This window comes from Vanacampus margaritifer, chromosome 1 (assembly GCF_051991255.1).
Source record: "Vanacampus margaritifer isolate UIUO_Vmar chromosome 1, RoL_Vmar_1.0, whole genome shotgun sequence".
Taxonomy (NCBI): Eukaryota; Metazoa; Chordata; class Actinopteri; order Syngnathiformes; family Syngnathidae; genus Vanacampus; species Vanacampus margaritifer.
This window is the reverse complement of record NC_135432.1, coordinates 14,496,536-14,518,042: the sequence shown is the minus strand read 5'-3', so window position 1 is coordinate 14,518,042 and position 21,507 is coordinate 14,496,536. Positions and strand designations below refer to the sequence as shown.

The following is a 21,507-nucleotide window of genomic DNA, read 5'->3' as shown; positions in this document are numbered from 1 at the left end:
TAAATTTTTGAATTATATTTTTTTATGTTCATTTTTATTTTCACCTTTAGTCTTTTAGTTTATTTAGTCATTTTTTTATTTTGCATTTTGGCAGTTTTGGTTCTCCATAGGTGTGCGTGCGAGTACGTGCACTCGAATAAACTCTTTGTTTTTTCAGTTTTCTTGGAGTCTGAGCTTGAGTTTGGGCTGTTCTAAAAATTGCTAGCCAATGACGGGACATTGTGATTTCCTAGAATTCCCTAAAATGGGTGCAAAAAAAAAATCTGAGATTTCATTTGAGGGCTCTATCACCCAGCCCTAGTTTGAACAGCTGTGTATGCTCATGCAGCAGCTCCACATTGAACAAACAAAACTGCCCTCTAAATAAATCTGCACATTCACTCTCCTGTCAGTAGTAAACATATGCGAGTAGGAACAATTACGTAAATCCCAGAACTTTGACACCAGCGTTGGTGGGGGACCAGAGAAGTGTTACTTGTGGTGGGAGGCAGTTGTTTTTACTGCTAAATATTCATGTTTCTTCTCTTTATGAGATGCCACCACCAGCTGATGAACTGCCTTCATCAGTGATCTTGACACCAAGTGTGGGTTTTCACTTGGGATGGGTGAGTACCGATACCACATATGGGTTTTAAGGTCAATACCAGCCTTCTTTTAAGGTATGGGGTATTCGTGGAGGCTGCTGGTACCAGCCACCAAAACTATGGGCAAAAATAAATAAATAAAAATATATATATGTTATAACTGTTTTCAGCAGTTTACGATTAAAAGAAATCTTCACTTCAGTTTTTCCATTGTCAAATGTTAAGGTGACCAATATTTTTTGCTTTCTTTCTTTTCTTTCAACCATTACCAAAAGTGCACTTCAATTCAAGCGGTAGTCAATGACAGTGGGGTTGTTTGGCTAGTGCAACATTTACTGTAATTGATTTTAATGGGGTAAATAGCCTACTAAAATGGGACTCACAGAGTAAGATGTAGTACAGACGGTATGATCATATACTGTTTATTAAATTAAAGATGCGCTCCATACTAGACAGCGTCATAATTCTCCAATCAATGCTTCAGAAAAACAAAATGAATGGAGTGGGGAGTTCCATTGCTCACAAAAGTACACAATAACGTGATAAACAACAATATTGTAGGCGGGGGTTACTATGGCAAGAGGGGAGATTCAATTCTCAATATAATTGCAATTGCAAAACAGTGTAACACTAACAAACTCAGGTTGTTTGTTTAAATTATTACCCGAATAATAGTTAGTCTGTCACTCACTGTCCTGCAAACTGTACTGTGAGCATCTTTTATTTTGTGCTTACATAAAGGATCAGCGGCTTGTAACTCCCACATCCAATCGAAATCTTGTTTTGTTTTCGCTGACCATTAAGTTCTTAAACTCAACAGACCAAACCATTAACTTTATTTTAATTGATTTTTGTTTGAGCAAGGTTGGAAATTGCAAATCATACATTTTGCAAATACTACCTCAGATTTGACCTATTAAAGGGCTGTTATCAAATGACCCCCCCCCCCCCCCCCCAATGTGCTTCACTGACTTGAGTTGTGCACTTGCATCACACTTGTGAAACGTTTTTAGCAACCCTGATTCTTTCTGCTCAATTACCGTGTCCTGTGATTCCTCTCAAGGTCCATTACCTCCCCCTACAGTCAGAATTTACAACCAACACTGCTCTTTTATAGCTAGGCATCCATTTTCTACACCTCATAAACAGTAACTGGCTAAGCATTAGGCGGGAGGCAATGTGCACCCTGCGCTGCACTGGTTGCATATAGAACACTTACGTTCCCTTCCCACCTGTGAGTAATTTAGTCTTCAATTAACCTAACATGGGCTTTCATGTAGAATTATTATTATTTTTACTGATTTGTTTATTGAACATATAAACAAGTACAAGACAAAATAAAGATTTAAAAGAAGAGAGAGAGAGAGAGAGAGAGAGAGAGAGAGAGAGAGAGAGAAACCTTATAAAGCATCATTAGTCATTAGCACAGCACAGCTTACATGTTCAAAAATTTCCCAATACACTTCATTTGACCTTGTCTAAACTTTCATCTGTTCACTGTTTCAGGATTTTTTGTAGAGATGGGACGTTTGACACTGAGACTCCGGAGCATGTGTCAGCCGAGTGAGACAGACTGCTCGAAACAATGTATCAAAAGCCCCGATGAAACCTCCGTGATCACGTGCTGATTACTTATGCGGCTTTATGCGCGCTAATGAGATACCGGAAATTACGTAACTGATTCAAACCTTTTGGCGCGGTGTCAGCTGTGCGTTTATAAAAATCGAATGAGTAACAGGACATCACATTGAACCATAGTACTGGTACAGTGTCAAAATATTGCAACACTTCCATGTGTACCTGATGATCATTAGACAGACACAAATGTAAGACTGAATGTACTGGTGTTATGTTGGAATATAAATCAATCAGGCGAATCACTTTGACGATTATAGCTGCTATGACTCCAGCTGACCACCAGATGTCACCGGTACATCTATCTTATGGGGCTTTGAAACTTCGACTCTTTTTCCAAATCAATCAGCCGAAAGCCTCAAAAGCTTCACAAGGCTTCATTTTCCCATCTCAAATTTTTTGCTCAACAGCTATTTGAATTTTGAATACTTTACCAAAAAGCAACATTCCTCTTCAAGTGGCCACTGAGCTTAGCGTGTCATAGCATGTGTCCAAAGTCACAAGGCTGGATGCTCCGAATGCCGAATTTGTCGGCTATATGACGTCACTTCCGGCGCGACTCGACAGCACGCACGGATTTAGGACTGATTTACACATGAATGGATTGTCGGTCAATACGCTACCGACAAGCAGTATTGACAATCCATTTATGTATGAGTCTGTGCGTGCTGTCGTGTCGCGTCGGTAGTGACGTCATATAGCCGACAAATTTGGCCTTCGGAGGACCCAGCAGCATTGTGAATTTGGACACGACGATGAAGGCGCCCTTAGAAAAATATTGGCCAATTCATAGATTCAAGGACACTTTTTCAAAGAGTAAGATTTAATTTCATATTTGCTTACTAGGCATGGGCAACATTCTCTTATACTGTTATTATTCGTTTTATTAAATGGCTTTTTAGTAGCACACAATGACTTGTGTTTCTAACAGAATTGAAGTTCATAGCTATATTACAGGAAATGCAAAAATAAGTTAACCACCATGCATATTGACATTTAGCTTGAGTTGGGATTTTGTTTTTGACAACTACCAAAAGCTGGATGAATGAAACGACAGGCTTATTATGCATTTCATTCATGTGTGTTTTCTGCATGTGCCCCAGAGCCATTGAGGCATTGTGACTTTGTGAGCTGAAAGGCCACATGAGTCATGGTGGTACGCGTGCATGCGTGTGCATGTGTGCGTGCGAGTTGGTTGGAGACGAGACCCACGTGCCGTCTTTTCACTGGCGCTGACATCACAGACCAAAGACTTCCTGAACATAAAGTTCATTCACAAAGAAAGCGCCAAACAGGCTGTCTCCATGGCAACCGTTGCCCTCTGCCACACCCTCCCTTGCTGTCATTTCAGGCAGTGATAAAATGTGTAAAATGGCGGGTGAGCTGGAGCCTATCCCAGCTGACTTTGAGTGAGACGGGTTACACCCAGGACTGGTCTGACAATCACAGGACATATTTGGACAAACAACCATTCACACTAAACCTACGGATAATTTTGTCTGAAATGAACCCAACGTGCATACTGTATTTATGGAATGTGGGAAGAATCCCATGTAAGCAAACGAAGAACACACTCTCCACATTGGAAGGTTTAGATTTGAACCCGGAAATGCGAGACAGGCATGCGAACCACTACTTTAAATGTAATCGTTTTTTCATGCTTTTAGGAGCCTGCGCTCGTCTGCGGAATTAGAACTAACCTGCCACGTGCCACACGCCATGAGATTGATAAAAAGAGCCCTTGACGTTTTATAATTGCTGATTTTAAATTTAAATTGCCAGAAACATGAGTAAATGTCACAGTAATGGCATACATACATTTTAAAATATTATTTAAACAGTGAACGTAAAGTAGAATAAATGTAAACAGTGTGCGATATATTTTAAAGATAAAACATTTTCTATTACTGTATGTGTGTTTTTTTTAAGTTCATGATGGCTGTTTTATTGCAACTGCTCTGTATTATTTAATGACACGTACTCTATGTAATCCACTTTGATTGATTAATTATTCAGGTAACTTTACTGAAACTTAAAAACAAATCTGATTACCATTAGCAGTCTGTTTCCCGGTGAATCAGTCTGCGGTGTCCAATTACATTCAATTCAACTTCCAAATGCAGTGAAATGCAGTGAAAGAAAATGCAATTGCTATTTGTGTGTACAGATGAGACATTGCAGATTTTGTAAGGATATAGTTTATTACTACTTTTAAGAATACAAAAAATAGCAAGACTTTAACCCATTCACTGCCATCGACGGCTATAGACGTCAAAAATGAATTTGAATTATTTATATTAGTTTAACGTCCCCCACCCCACACACACACTTTTGTTAACAAGAGTATGAAAACCTAGAAAAAAAATATTGTACATTTAGAACAGATATAACATTTGTGATTAATCGTAACTTAACTATTGAAGTCATGCGATTAATTACATTTAAAAATTGTAATCGCCTGACGACCTAATTTTTAATAATCTTTTCTTTTTTTTTAAAGATTATTTAAAACAATTCTAGGTTTTCATACTCTTAACAAAAGTGGAAAAAAATGTTAAACTAATAATATAGTTAAAATGAATTTTTGACGCTTATAGGCATCAATGGCAGTGAATGAAATAAGTTCAACAGTAAATAAGACATCATTAAAAAGTCAGTGAAATTAAACAAGTGAAGAAAAGCACACGATTCCAGATACAAATGAGGCCTCATTCTCTTCAGTTTTCCATGTAAAAAACAAAATGAACAATATGGAGCGTGATATAAACATAAAAGACATTAGACAATATAACCGGCTACATATACTTCAGCATTAAATCACACTTTGAGGTTTTTTATTTACATACAAAAGAGGGAGAGATTACATTCAAAATAAGGCAACTTGCAATTGTGCTGTACTGGCTCAATCATCATCATTCATATCAATGCAATATCACAAAATAGAATAATCTGTTTTATAAAATAGGTCTGCCTCTGATTCTATCTTGCTATGTATTTATGCTTTGCAGCTTTTCATACAAAGTGTTTAATTTATTAACACAAGGAAAATAACAATCCGATTAAGTTGGAATTCATATTTAAAAAAAATCTTCATTTCCAGACACATTTTAGGATAGCTGTATATCCTTAGGTGTGTGCACATTAAAAAAGCAAGCAGAGTTCTGTTTACAAATGCCTGCAAGAATCTTGTGCATAGGCAATACTTTGGCAAACTCAATATACTGTATAAAAAAAAAAATCTGCTATATACACACAGGAAAATGTTTAGAGAAGTGCAAATAAAACACATGCACTTGTAATTGCAAAAGGCCACTTAAATTGTCTCAAAGTGCAGATTGCCACTGACTGAATTTAGAATCAGAACACAAACTACAATCATGAATGCAGCATCACAGGCACACGCACGCACGCACGCAAGCACGCACGCACACACACACACACATTTATAGTTTATTTGGTGAAGGCGTCCTTTATTCTTAACTCATTCACTGCCATAAATTCATTTAAAAAAAAAAATAATACAAATTTGGGGTGACAGGCAATTTTTTTTTTCATTGTAACTAATTAATCTCATGACTTAACTAGTTAACTAATGATTAATCACAAATTTTTATATCTGTTCTAAATGTACAATTAAAAAAATCTAGGTTTTCATACTCTCATACTCTAAAATTTTAATCGCCTGGCGCCTCAAATTTTTTATAATCTTTTCTTTCTTTTTTTTTTTAAATTGCGTCAGGCGATTGAATTTTTTAATTGTAATTAACTCTTTGACTGCCAGACATTTTCAGAAAAGGGATGCCGTGGGTGCCAGCCGATTTTAAACATTTTGACTGATCTTTCAAGGTCCATAGAAAATTATGTGTTTGGACTATGGAAACACACATACTGCCAAAACAAGATTGGACTCTCATCTTCCATCAGAAAAAAAAAGTTTGTTTCTACCTTATTCCGTTTTTGAGTAATCAACAATAGAAAATGGTTAGTTTCACCTGTTTTGAAAAAAAAAACGTATTTTAACGTCTTTGGCACTCCTCCATAGGATTTTACGAAACGTTATTTAACGTTTTTGGCAGTCAAAGAGTTAATCACATGACTTCAATAATTAACTCACGATTAATCACACATTTTATATCTCTTATAAATGTTTAATATATATATATATTTTTTAGGTTTTCATACTCTCATTAACAAAAATGGAAAAAAATGTTAAACTAATAGAAATAGTTCAAATGATTTTTTGACGTTTATAGCCGTCAATGGCAGTGAATGAGTTAATTACAAACTTTTGAGATGATCGACCGGTTAAGATAGGATATTCTTCATTTCTTCATTCACTAGTAAACAATCTCAGGCTACTCACCAAAATAAGGCACAGGTTGTTGTTTTTTGTGTGCAGCCTGCATAGGGGCATCTATGTGCGGGGGAATGGGGGGTGGCATTGGTGCACAAATCCCCGAATGTCCGACAGAGGGCCTGGTGCAGCACGTGTGACATCATTTTCTGCTTTGGAGCTTTCTTCTAGGATTGCCCTCCACTTTGAACACCAGTCAAGTCCTTGCAGATGATCTCATTCACTGCGAAGCAAAGAAAGAAATATAAATAAATAAATACAAACAACAGCAAGGGAGAACACACTCTGACAAGTCAGACTGATTTTCTAAATGATGATGATTATTACACTTGCCTTGGCTTGAATGCTTATGAATGATCAAATCCAAAACCTAGCTTTGATATACATTCATTAGCGTGCACTCATTTTTGCAACAATTTTTTGTGTGTGTACGCATTGCCAAATCTCATTTGCAATCAATTGTCCACATTTGTTTATTTTGTAGCGCACAGTATGATGCTATTAAAACTATTGATTGTAAAAGGGAACTTGTAGATGGCATATTTGCTTTACATAATCTGTGGATTTCTTTGACATATGTGATGTAGTATTAACCATCACACTCTCATCTCAATAATTTCTGATTGTTAAGAATTAAGTTAGGCAGCACGGTGGGCGAGTCATTAACACATCTGAATTAGAGTCGACATGTCTTGTGGGGGTCTGAATCTCGGCATGCTGGCCATCCTGTATGGACTTTTTGTTTTTTTACCGTTTTCGCCTACATTCCAAAAACCTCTGTCCTGACCTAACCCTTGAAGACGTAATAATTCTTATTTAATGTAATTAATTATGTAAAGAAACCGGCATTTGAACAGGGGTGTGTAGACTTTTGATACCCACTGAAGAATCAGCCAATCCAATTCAGCTTTGTAGACTTCGGCTCACCCGTGACCCAAATGAGGAAACGCGCCACAGAAAATGGATGAATGGAAGAATGAAGTCAGTAATGTTGAATGTGATCAATGGCTACAAAATAGCCTGCACTACTCAGTAGTAAACAGAAGAGTGCGCTGTTGTTTCAGTCTCAATTAGGTTACAGTGATAAGCAAATGAGCTTGACGCAAACAAGACAAAGTTAGCTGTGTTACGTTTTTTTAAACATTTAATTTATAGTTTAATAGTGGATATATAAAATATGCAACACAACAACTAGTCCAAACTTCAACTTTGGTATTTCTTTAAAACCCATCTATTGTAAATTGTTGGGGGGGAATTGAGGAATCTAGAATACTCTACTTCCTAGTTATAAATGTCATCAAATCATGCAACATGGAAAAAATTCTCAATGTCTGGTTCCCCTAATTTTTTTGGATGACTTTGTCATGATTTTAATAAAAAAAAAAAAAAAAAAAGTCATTTCTTATATCACCTAAGTTCAATAACTGTACATTTGGCAGCATGGATTAAAAGACAGAAGGTGTGTTCATGTTGAGTCGCGCCATATAATCACTTCCTGCTGATGACATGACAAGCATGGGCGTTGAAATGGAAACTTTGTTCACACCTTGGTTAAAAATAAAAAATAGAACTACAACGCATGGCAGGAGTGCAAAAAACGTTTTGACGGGGTGCTTACAAAATAAAACATTTGAAATCAGGATTCAATGAGAAAGATTCCTTGCACGCTCCACAGCGAACACAAAATAGAGATCGGCACGATATTGCAGGGCATTTAGCGGTGAAGATGTTGCATGTGAGGGCGGCTAAAACCTCCGGCATTGAATACGGCATGTGGAAAATCTGTGGTGTAAAGATGGAATTATACTGCATGCTGCAAGTTACACAAGTCAAAACTGTGACCCAGTTTTGTTTTGCTGCCAAATTACACAATTGAGATATGTATCATTGCAGTGTACGGTACAGTAAATATATCTTTACATTGGAGATACGGATAAAAATCAAACACATTGGATATCTGCCAATGTGAGTGCAGTGTAAACGTTGCGCTCAATGCGAGTTTGATGTCATAGAAATACACCGATCAGCAATTTATACACATTCGTGTCTGCCCAAGAAATATAAATAAACACATGAAAGCAGCAGTGAATATGAACTATAGCAAAAGTGCGCACTCTTAAAAATGGTTGAAATGTGCTACATTAGAGGCATGTCAAGCATGAACTCATTCACTGCCATTGACGGCTATAGACGTCAAAAATTCATTTCAACTACTTCTATTAGTTTTCCACTTTTGTTAATAAGAGTATGAAAACCTAAAAAAATATATATTGTACATTTACAACAGATATAAAATTTGTGATTAATCATGAGTTAATTGTTTAAGTCGTGATTAATTCCAATGAAAAATTGCATTCACCTGACACGATTTAAAAAAAAAAGAAAGAAAGAAAAGATTATAAAAAATTTGGGACGTCAGGCGATTAAAATTTTAATTGTAATTAATCGCACGACTTCACTAGTTAACTTACGATTAATCAAAAATTTTATATCTGTTTTAAATGTACAATAAACACATTATTGTTAACAAAAGTGGAACAAAAATGTTTAACTAATAGAAATAGTTCAAATGAATTTTTGACGTCTATAGCCGTCAATGGCAGTGAATGAGTTAATAAGCAAATTAATGAGGATACTCTTTCAAGGATACAATTTCAAATCAACCTTAGACTAACTATTATGTAACATTTAATATTTGTAGTCTGTAGTTTTTACTTTTGCTTATTTTTGCTGCGCAGTACTGATTTTTATGGAGTTTGTGCCTTTTCTATATCACAATTTTTAAACTACCATTTTTTTTTTTTTTTACAGGTTTCTACAGTATACTGACTTATGTAACGCCCTCGCAATTGAGAAAGGAGAGCCACACTTGCTGCTGCACAACGTTGGGAGAACAGTACAACACAAAAGCTGCTGTCGGCCACAGCTCTCACACGCAGACTCGCCAATGTTTTGCGCTACCCCACAAGACCCCGCCTCCTCAAGGCATATGTACTTTCAATGCACTTTTTGCTATGTCTTCATCAATTACAAATATGTTTTAACAAATTCATGCGGGAGGAGTAAAATGTTTTGAAAAAGTTTTTATACGGTCTCTCCATACTTGGAGCGGTATAAAAACAAAACAACATTTGGCTCATTGTTAGCTTAATGCTAAACTACAAAGGCCAGCATGTAGTTGTGATGTTGGCTCGGAAGTACGGGAGACCACCAGCCAAATTGGCTGTCAAAACAAACAGCTAACGTAATCGCTGGTCAAGCGTGTGTGCGTGTGTACATTGGCGCTTAGCGACGTTCCGGGCCGCCACTGTGTCACTTGCGACTCATTAGGTCCGATGACTAACGCGAGCTTTTCGAAGTGGGCCAAAAAAGCTCTTTGCTTGCTATTCAGGCCATTACGTAGCATGTTGTGTCTGTGCCTCTTGTAACCATGGTGACGCACAGCTCTGCGAATGTTATCTGAAATCAGTGAAATACAGTACGCATTCCTCTGCTCCTCGGAGGTAGACCCGTTTTTTTCCCCAAGCGATATTTCCATTGGGAAAAATTCACAGCAAAGTCTCAAAAAGTGATGATCTTGTGCGAGTTTACTCAGAAATGTACTTTGAAATCGGGGGCCAGTTTAATTGAACACAAAGCTGAGCGTTGCATGAATGCCAACAGGTGGACACACGGGTTCATTTTACTTTCTGTCAGATAACTGAAGCTCATTTAAATGTTCTGCTGGGTCAAATTACGTCACTAGCATATATAGATGAACAAAGATATGCTTGTAATTAAAAATACATTTCTGAGAAAGTGAAATTATATAATTTCCTTTGACATTCTTGATTATCTTTAACGGAAATCTAGTTGGAAAGACTGTTCTGGAGTTGTTGTTTTTTTAAGGAATGTGCCTTTTTATCAATCAACAAATTTAGCTGTGCAATCGATCAATCTTTCTGTCTAAGGTCAAATGAATGAAACTGCAATAAATTGTCAGTTCCATTCAAAGAAGTTGATATTTGAAATGTCCGAAATAAAGAACAGCAAGTGTAAACTCGAGGGTAACAAAATCACATCTTTGAAAATGCCAACTGGAGACCTTTTGTGGATCTTTACTAATTCACTGCCATTGACGACTATAGACGTCAAAAGTTCATTTTAACTATTTTTATTAGTTTAACATTTTTAAAGAGTATGAGTATCAAGAGTATGAAAACCTAGAATTGTTTTATTGTACATTTAGAACAGATATAAAACGTGTAATTAATTGTGAGTTAACTAGTGAAGTCATGCGATTAATTATGATTGCAAATTTTAATCGCCTGACGCCCCAAATTTGTAATAATGTTTTCTTTCTTTTTTTTATTTATTCATTCATTGCCATTAACGGCTATAAACGTCGAAAATTCATTTAAACTATTTCTATTAGTTTAACTTTTTTTTCCCACTTTTGTTGACAATAGTATGAAAACCTAGAATTTTTTTATTGTACATTTAGAACAGATATAAAATTTTTGATTAATCGTGAGTTAACTAGTGAAGTCATGCGATTAGTTACAATTAAAAAATTTAATCGCCTGTTGCCCCTAATTTTTAATAATCTTTTTTTTTTTTTTTTTATGAATTTATGGCAGTGAATGAGTTTTAAAAAGCTGCCATGTTTCGGTAAAATAAGACATCTATTCTATAAACAGCCATCAATGCATAAGGAGTGAATCATCATTTATGCTTATGGCATCTATTTTAATGCACACTTCAAAACAAATAAATATTATATGTGGGAGGAGCATTTTACAAACATGCCAAGAACAAGGGACACACATGTTCCATATTTTGAAGAGTAGTGGAGAGGCTCCATTTGTGCTCCATTTAAAACATAGCGGTGAGTCAATGGGTGTAACTAAAAATACAAACAAACACCTCCATAACAGCTCACTATATAAATAGCAATTAATTGCAAAATAAGAAAAACCTCAAGGGGACTTATTATGGAAATGTGACTGTTAAATGACTTGTATATAAATAGCAAGGTCTCTGTCGTGCCTGCTCACCCATCAAGTGTGACATTAAACAACCAAGTAAGAATCTGCAAGATCCAGTGCCACTTTCGAGTGACAGCCCGAGACAGTCTTAGCTTCTGATGAGCGTCCCCTACGGGTACGGGTGTGTTCAATGATGTGTCCATGTTGCCACATACACACAGTGACCTGCTGCATCCGCAAGTAGAAGCAAGCAGTCGGTGAGATCCAGCCAAAGTTCAGACTCCGTCCTCCCGTTGTCATGGTAACTAAAGCCAAATGGCTCAGCATGAGACAGCACCGTAAACCGACTGATTTCAGCGAGACAAGAAATAGGTGTGTGTTATAATTCAAAGCGCATCACAGACATGCTATTAAGACAATTCTTTGAAAAAACATCTCTCCTTTTACTCCCAAAATGTATAAATATGTTCTATTGTAAATGTTTTAAATGTACCAAAGACATATTTATACGTTTTTTAAATGTTTTTTTTATGCTAGAGCAGAGGTGGGCAATCTCGGTCCCCGAGGGCCGGAGTCCTGCAGGTTTTGTAGGTTTCTCACTTCCAACAGGATCGTTATCAGGCTTATGCAGAGCTTGCTGATGAGCTGATCATATATCAGCTGTGTTGGAGAAGGGAAACACGCAAAACCTGCAGGACTGCGGCCCTCGATGCCCACCTCTGTGCTAGAGCATACAGAATGCTTTGATGTTGCCTCTAAACTGAAGGAAAGCTTGAAGCAATGGTAGTTAATACAAAAACGGCTAGCAGGTGGCAGCAGAGTATAAGAGATCAAGCAGGGCCATGTTAAAAAAAAAGCTAATTTACTCACAATTCTAAATATATTTGTAAATAATGGTAGAATTTAGCTATATTCCAATGCTAATTGCTGCTTTTTTTTCCCCCGATAAAAGAAGAGACTCTCTTTCTTTTGGTAGGTTCCATGTTTTTATAGCAATAGAACACGATATTCTGTGGGTCTTGCAAAATCAGTCAAAATCCAGTAAAACAGCCGGGAGCGAAGGGGATTGCTTCAGTGAAAATCGCTGGAAGTGAATGAGTTAATGAGCATTGAATTTAAAATTGTATTGTGTAATAATTTCAAGTGGATAAATGAACATAAAAAATTAAAGTTGTACATTAATCAAAAGTTGTTTCCTCACCTTATAAAAGGTCAACTAAGTGAAATCTAAGCACATTTTTTAGGGTGAGCTTTACAAGTAGCCAAACTGGATTCTCTGCTGTCGTCATCACATCAGCCGCCATGTTTATTTTAAGCCAGTAGTGGAATTTGCTCAGACACCTCATGCCTTGCAGGCACTTTCATCTCCCCGCCGTAGCCGCAATACTTGTTTTTTCCGCACCAGAGCGTGAAACACGTTTAAAGACGCGGCGACACAAAGTGGCGCTTTAACTCGATCTAATGAAGGCTTGGCACACCGGCCGCTCTCTTCAATAGGAGAGTGTCTGGCTCCCGAGACCGGCGCCAGTGGGCGGAGACACAAGCGGCCTGCACAGTAGCCGAGTCAGGCGGCAGCAAACGCCTGCTGAGAAGCTGGAATTGACGTGTTTGTGCATCCTCATGCATGCACGGCGGAGGTGTGAAGCACCTGGGAAGAGGTTCAAGTGACTGAAAAGTGAATGGCAGCTAACTGGGTCTGTGTCAAAACTTTACCCCAGATGACTTTGGACAACAGGCGGGGCACACTAGGGACTGGTCGCCAACTAATTGCAGGGTACATATAGACAAACCACCGTACATGTTGATGGACTATTTAAAGCAGGGATGTCAAAACTTTTTCCAAGGGGCCAAATACAGAAAAATGGACGCCGGGGTGTGTGTGTGGGCGGGGCTCTTATGTTTTCAAACATGTTAAATCAGGGGTGGGCAAACTCGTTCCTCAAGGGCCGGAGTCCTGCAGGTTTTGGATGTTTCCCTTCTCCAACACAGCTGAGATATATGATCACCTCATCAGCAAGCTCTGCATAAGCCTGATAACGATCCTGTTGATTGGAATCAGACTGTGTTGGAAGAGGGAAACCTCCAAAACCTGCAGGACTCCGGCTCTCGAGGACAGAGTTTGCCCACCCCTGTGTTAAATGGTGCTTCATTTATATAGCGCTTTTCCACCTTCCAAGGCTCTCAAAGCGCTTTACATTCAACTACTCATTGACCTACTGATGACACAGCATCAGGAGCAACTGGGGGTTCAGTATCTTGCTCAAGGATACTTCGACATGGTCACAATGGCATGGGATCAAACCCACAACCTCTGAGTTGGACTTTAGAGACAACCACTGAGCCACGCCGCCCATAATACAACACACTGTTGGTCAACATATTACCAAGTTGAACATAAAGAAAACAAGCTCAGCTAGGTGTCATCAGTGCAAAGCTAAACACGATTGTGTGAAAAAAGTCTAGCTTTTGTTACATTTTAATCTTTTTCTTATCTTGGTTAAATTTCACAACTGAAATATATAATTTTTGCTAGTTTGCTGGCACAGCAACAAAGATGAAAAGAAGTTTTCTCTTTGGTAAATTGGGGTAGAGAGCTCAGCTGACATTCAGCAACCAAAAGTCAAAACAAACAGTTGAGGAAGAGTTGGCAGGAAATACTTCAATTAACACAGTAGGCTATATACTAGACATGCATACATCTCAAGGCTCGAAATATATTCTTTCTTTGCGGAGCAATTTTGCAAATCAAGTTACTTCATTTAACTCATTCACTGCCATTGACGGCTATAGACGTCAAAAATTCATTTGAACTATTTCTATTAGTTTAACATTCTTTTCCACTTTTGTTGACAAGAGTATGAAAACCTAGAATTTTTTCATTGTACATTTAGAACAGATATAAAATTTGTGATTAATCATGAGTTAACTAGTGAAGTCATGCGATTAGTTACAATTCAAAAATTGAATCACCTGTCGCCCCAAATTTTTAATAATCACTTTTTTTTTTTTAAATGAATTTATGGCAGTGAATGAGTTAGGTAGCAACTTTCTAATTTTGTGGAACAATTTGTTTTGGCAGTTTAATCTCAGGGACCATAAAGCTTGTATGACAATATACCAAATTAACAATTGGTTGTCTTTTTATATAGCCTAATCAATATTTTTTATTTCTTAAATTCACATTGTGCAACAGAGAAGCAAACTGCATTTTGTTGCAATTTAGCAAAGCTAAATTAATATTTAAAAAACAGTATGATCTACTGTAATGCAATGTTGACAATGTTGTTGTGCAGACCTCAAAAATCCAAATTAAAACTCAGGATTTTATTCTGAAAACAAATAACATTACTGATATTGTAAATATTTCATATTATATTAATATACATTTAACCTTATAGGCCACTCCCCCTGGCTGACATACCATAATTCATGTCCGGTTAAAATTTTATTAAGCAAGTAGATTTTCTCTCCAGACTCCAGACACTTATTAATTTGCCTTCAATTTTGCTGTTTAAATGTCAATGTTCTCCACTTTAAAGTGGTTCCAGACAGATGTCTGTGACAACTGGACTTGATTACCCAAACATTTAAGACCAGTGTCAAACACGCTAGGCACTAGCCTTGTCAATCGTTGACTAGCTTAGCAATTAGCATGGCTTCTTCCAAGCTTGTTGCTAGCAAGCTGATGCAGCTTAATTAGCACCGAATTGTTCCTCTTTTTGGGACGTCTCCGTGGTTGATTCTCACTTTTGCTATTCAATGTTTTATTGAGACAAAAAAATGCAAATTTTGTCTCGCAAACTCACAAAACGACTTATTTTAAGCCTTGTTTATTAAGGCCAAACCATGACCTTTTGTTTTATGCTAGGCAAAAGTAGCAATCCTTTCAAACAGGCCCTACAGGTGTAATAAGGCCTCAGGTCTACTCCGTGTGCTAAGACTAATGTGTGTCTGAGCTGTCACGGTGTGCTTTATCTCCCTCAACAGGCCGTTTCACCTGCTCCACTGCTTCTGACCATTTTTTTCCACACCCACCCACTACGACTGTGGAAGTCGAGCCACCTTTCCTGCTTTTCCTTTCTGAACGAACACACTGACGAAGGTAGACAGCGCTTTGTCAAGTTTGAACATGAGCATGCAGCATGGGAAGGCGTGTGTGGGCTGACAACAGAAGCGCTCTGTAGGAAGAAGAAACATACCAGGTTTGTGTGCCTCGAGAGGAAAAACCTGACTTTCATTTAACGCTGCCAGTTGAGATACCGCAGACAAATGACAGTTAACGCCACGCAACGTTTACTTACAGTATACCAGGATGTGGCCTCCCACGTCAAAAATGACAACACGTGCGTGACTGCTGACGGCAATCTTGCAAATACGGGGAATGCCCCCTACTTTTTCCTCGTTTTCAAGTGTATAACAAAAAGCACATCATGGTGTATTCAACTCATCTATGTGGCGGTGTTATAATAATCTAAGCAGCAGATACTTGAACACAAAGGGTAGCAACGCATGTAGACAGACGATGAAAGTATTCCCAGGAATTTTTATCCACTGCAAAAAATGACTAATGTTACTGCAGTGTGCTGTGTCACCAACTGTAGTTTTGAAACTCTTCTTCATTTGTGTCTGCATGATTATATTATACTGCCCCCTGTGGCCAAGTCGCAAACACCAGAAAGAGGTGCAATGAATGAATTAGGCATGAGGTGGTACAAAATGACTTTTTCTTATAGGTCTGCATACAATGTTTGGTTTGCATGCCTTTGAGTAATTCAGCATAATGGCAAGCTTGCAAAAAGACAACAGCGCACTGTCACTAAGTTAGCCACTTCTTCAAAGATCATGTTAATTATACCTGAATTTCCACTCAGTCTATTTTTAACTTTCCCGTGACAATTAAATTATGCCTGCAGTTCACGTATCATCTTCTTTTGATTACCACCTGACACACTCACACGTGAGGTTTCCATCCACTTGTTTTAAATTTTGTAAGCGAATTTACTGAAAATGTGCAAAACGGACGACTTATGCCCGTTTCCATTTGTTCTTCTTTTGCGAATATTGAGAGGGGACTCCGCCGCTGTAGGTGGCGGTATACACCATAGAGATGTGATCCACCAGTAATTTAAATGAAGACGAAGAAGAAGAGGAAGCGACTGCGCCGTGCGACGTCATATGAGTTTGCTTTTCTTGATAAACCGTAGCGTTTCTTTGTGGTTTTCCATCAAAAATTGCATTAATATTTGCTTCTTTAATTAATTCCAAAAATATTTCGGTTACATCCCCCCCCCACCCCCAAAACATATTTTACTTTATCGTTTGCTATTGCTATGTGACTACAAACATACATGTGACTTAATATCCGTTCAAAAAGTGCGACGTGTATCCGGTCTTGTCAGCGTTTATTCGCAAAACCTGTTTCCATAGCCAAATTTAGCATTTTCCTTTTTTCCCAACACTGGTAATAATACAGATCATGCAAATTTTTTTCATTATAAATGTTATACAAAAACGTTTGTTTCATCTCTATTAGCAAGTCTGCCAAACTCGGCGGACTAAATGACCTAATAAGCAAAAAAGTATTCAAGTATCAAGGACACATCCCCAAAAAAATTGCAAAAGTTGATATCTGACACTCAATATTAGCATACAGTAACTCATATTAACGACTGCTCTTTCTGAAGTCTTGCTGACTCAGCTAGACTGCTTGCAAAGGTTCGACAATACAATAAACAAATCAAATGCTATCTTTTCAGCACAAATGTAGTGTCATGACAGTAACAGCAGAAAATATGTAAAAGGCAAAGCTGAACAAACACTCAGAGGCACGCTTGGCTGTCACCTGCTCCAGAGGACGGGAGTCAAACAGTATCACTGTTCTCCCCAATGTACATTTAACAAGTCACAAGCCTGTTGCTGTTTACTGCGGAGGGAAACCTGGTGAGCTCCATCCAAAAAACACAAATTCCATTGCTGGTTTAATTTTTTCCATTGAATCCACACAACCCTTTCCTTTTTCCTAAAAATGACCCTCCGCCCTGGGTTGTATTTCGCACACATCGTGCCGGATTGCTGGAGTACAGCAGCTGCAAAAAGGAATTTCGAGAGCCAGATTGGCAGAATCCTGCGGTTGGGAAAAAGTGAATCCTCTGGTGGGTTCCCCCGCAGGATCTGGAGGGGGCGTGAGGGGGATATGAGGCCAAGGAGAAGCCCCGGCCAACTACAACAAACAAAGAGGCTTTCCCCGGCTCTCCCAGGCAGACCGTTCCACTCTTTGACAATGGTTGCCATGGAAGTTGTTTTCACATCATAACAGTATCAAAAGTGTCGGTGGTCCGGGGCGATGCTTTATTCCTTTCGCTTTAAAAACGAAAAAAAAGTGTGCTAGATAAACCCATCTCACCTGACTACAAGAGGAGATTCCCAGCAAAGTTTGGAAAAACTTTTGCTTGAAAATAAGGAAGTTGCACATCCCGCCCGCTGCCGCTGCACATTAATTCTGTCGAGGGGTAATGGGGTGGACGGGCCCAAGCACAAACACATGAGTCATAATCAAGTTATTTCCACCCTGAGTGGAGTGTCACTACACCTCGTGTTTGAAAAGAATGAGCCGTTTGATCACACCGACTCCAACAAGGAGACGACCATGATATTGTAAATATCCTTCAATTGTTTGAGAGGGGGTTAAAATCGCCATCTGTGTCTTGGCTGATAAACGCTATCACACACACTCAGAGTAAGAAAAAACATGAACTTACACTCACCATCATCTAGGTAGACCTGGTCCAGATTCTCCTCCTTGACCGTCACTCTCCTCGCTCTGTCGGCTGGCGTCCCCTCGGGAGCTACTCTGGCTTTCTGCTGCCCTTTGTCAGCGTACGTCTGCTGCTGGATGACGGTTGGGTATTGCTGAGGGGGATTCCCGGACATCGGAGGGGGTGGGGACGGGTGGGACCCCTGTGGGGAGTAGCCTTCGCAGTAAACGACGGGCTGGTTGTCAGGCTGGGCTTGGTCTCCGGGCCGAAGCAGGTGGTGGTTGGTGGGGGAGAATTGGATGATGGGAGGGTGCGGGCCCGCACCCATCGGAGCGGCAGGTGGCGCCTGAGAGCCCGTGTGGACCAGGACGGAACGGTGGGGGTCGGGAATCATGGGCCCAGTCTGCTCGTAGGTGCCCGGGCTGCTGCTCAGGCCTTTCTCTGCACGAGAGAAGACAATGGCCGGGCTCTGGTTCGGGAAGCGGGATTCTTGGCCCGGGAGGTTGGAGCCAAGGCGCTGGCACGAGGCCATGCTGGAAACGAGGCCGTGCTCGGGGTGGAGGACGCCGTGTGGGTGGTGATAGTAGGAATGTGGGAGGATGCCCATGATGGGGGGAACGGCGAAACTCATGTGGTCCGAGTCGTACTCGTCTAGGGGCTCGGTCTTGATGGATGGAGCTGAACATAAACAGATAGGCGGGCTTGTGAGAGAATGCAGCAGAATTGTCAACAATGTCTTTGTATTGCATAAAAAAAAATACTTGTTCGGTTAATTGGACTTTTAGAATAAATGTAGCATATAGTGTTCCTTCACTTTTCGCGGGTGACACGTTCCATGCACACCTGTGATAGATCATTAAAAAAATCATTAAAAAAAAATACAGCGTGCGGGCAGCGTGAAGGAATGAGACACACCCATTGTGTACTACTAGTACTGGTAACTGAGAGCTGTTCTAAAAATAGCTCACCACTGATGGGACACTGACTTGCTATAAGAAGAAAAAGAAGTAAAATGTCAACAACAAAAAATAAACTATTATATTTTGTTTAAGAGTGTAATAGATTGTGTTGAACAAAAGAAAGTGCCGTTTATATTTATAAAAATATTTTTAAAAAATGACAAAAAGAGCAGCATAAATACAGTAAAGAAATATTTTATGGGGTACTCAATATTGAAAAGTGGGGGGATAAAAATCCGCAATAAGTGAACCGCGAAGTAGCGAGGGACCTCAGTACATAGTTAGACAAAAAAATGTAAAAATGCTAGAAAATTCCTCCAAGTGATCTGAAGGTAATCTGGACAGTCTCAAGTTTGACTTCTGAAGTTTCAAAATTTACACTATGCTCTCTGTTTCAGGCCACCTTGGACTAGAGCTGAACCATTTTGAAAAATAATCTAATTGCATTTTTTTTAATTCTCAGTATTGTGATTTAATTATTATTTTTTCAAGATCCTCTTATATATTCTTTTTTTTTATAAACAATTAAAAAACTCATCTGTAATACAATAAAAAATATCAACAGATTTATTATACATAAATGTTTTGTCTTATAGGTTAGTCTTAAAATAAAACAAAGGCAAATGAACTATGAATTACCTTGAAAGACAGTATTTATCTACCGGTACTTCAATTAGATTTGTTAACCCACTCAACACTAAGGGCTCGTTGTGGAATTGAATGCAGCCAACTCCCGGCCAATCGAAGCGGCTCCCCTCATTCCTTTTTAAAACCAGAGCAGTTGAAGTGCACACATGCTTGACATTGCAGGAGCAGAAATGGACTCGCTGGAGTTCTGAGCGTGATTTTGGCGCGTGCAGTGCTTATATAGGTAAAATGCAAGATGTCCTCTTGGAGGAGGCCGCCTTCCAACCCCGATCGTGCATGGTAGTGGACTCCTACATTACATGTAAAAAATACTGAGTGTCGTGTACTGATCTTACATGGCAGTGGTGTGTAGGTGAAGTACTGGGGCTGACTCCGTTTCCTCTTCCCGTTGACCACGCAGAAGGTCACTTTGACAGGATGGCAGACGGACGAGTCGCGGTAGGTTGGCACCTCCACAAACAGCATGCTCTTTAAGACAACAGCAATAATTAGAACTACTCCACTCTTAACTCACTCACTGCCATTGACGGCTATTGACATCAAAAATTCATTTAAACTATTTTTATTAGTTTAACATTTTTTTCCACTTTTGTTAACAAGAGTATGAAAACCTAGAATTTTTTAAAATTGTACATTTAGAACAGATATAAAATTTGTGATTAATTGTGAGTTAACTCATGAAGTCATGAAATGAATTGCGATTAAAAAATTTAATCGCCTGACACTCCTAATTTTTAATAATCTTTTCTTTTTTTTTAAATCGTGTCAGGCGATTTAATTTTTTTAATTGTAATTAATCGCATGACTTCAATAGTTAACTCACGATTAATCATAAATTTTAGATCTGTTCAAAATGTACAATAAAAAAATTTCTAGGTTTTCATACTCTTGTTAACAAAAGTGAAAAAAATGTTAAACTAATAAAAATAGTTCAAATAAATTTTTGACGTCAATAGCCGTCAAAGGCAGTGAATGAGTTTTAATGGACTTACTTGCTCCACCACATCATAAATGTGATGTCATACTTACTGGCTGGCTCTTATCTTTGTCCACGGTCGCTTCCATTTCCCAAATTTGCATCCCATCTGAGAGGTGAAATCAGGAGTTGGTTACAAGTCCATCCAGCCTAAATGCATTTTTAACTCCTCTGAAGTCTGAAGTGAGCAAAATTTCAATGGAGTGCCGACCTCTACCAGGGCCAAACTGCTAATAGAAGAGGACATTTAAATGGAATGCTGCATTTGTTTTTCTTTGTTTGACTTTGAAGGCTACTTCCTGATTTATAGAGGAAGGTGTAAATCGACATTATACATAATAGACAGCTCCATCCACTCTACTCTATGATGTAGAAAAACTCCAGTGGAAAGTGGTGAATATGAATTGCTTAATGGGAGTAATGTTATTTGTATGTTTTTTTGCCTCCATAAGTAAAATTCTTGATCCTTGGCTTATTTGTGTCAACATGTTATCAAGCTACCTGGCAACTGTATTAAATCCGGGAACGAAAAGCGTAGCCTAGCATAGACGCGGCTCCGGAAGACTGGGAATTACACTCGGCATCAACGATCATTTAAAGTTTCATTTGAGATCACATTTGGGCTGCCA

The 21,507-nt window shown here is 38.7% G+C and overlaps 1 protein-coding gene and 1 long non-coding RNA gene across 4 annotated transcripts in view; one reads left to right on the top strand and one right to left on the bottom strand.

Annotated features, from left to right (window-relative positions):
• The first annotated feature begins 2,930 nt into the window (after positions 1–2,930).
• On the top strand, positions 2,931–10,612 carry LOC144034272 (uncharacterized). The gene is made up of 2 exons (XR_013288192.1): positions 2,931–3,035; positions 9,385–10,612. It is a non-coding gene; the product is annotated as an uncharacterized LOC144034272 (long non-coding RNA).
• nfatc2a (nuclear factor of activated T cells 2a) overlaps positions 4,402–21,507 on the bottom strand; it is a 29,107-nt gene continuing 12,001 nt past the window's right edge. For 2 of the 3 annotated variants that reach the window (XM_077542947.1, XM_077542930.1), the window contains exons 7-10: positions 20,932–20,987; positions 20,238–20,370; positions 18,299–18,973; positions 4,402–6,796 (exon numbers count right to left, since the gene is read on the bottom strand). In XM_077542947.1, coding sequence (XP_077399073.1) covers positions 6,741–6,796; positions 18,299–18,973; positions 20,238–20,370; positions 20,932–20,987 — 920 coding nt within the window. In that variant the 3' untranslated portion in view covers positions 4,402–6,740. The remainder of the gene's footprint in view (positions 6,797–18,298; positions 18,974–20,237; positions 20,371–20,931; positions 20,988–21,507) is intronic. The other variant, XM_077542940.1, reaches the window with a different exon arrangement.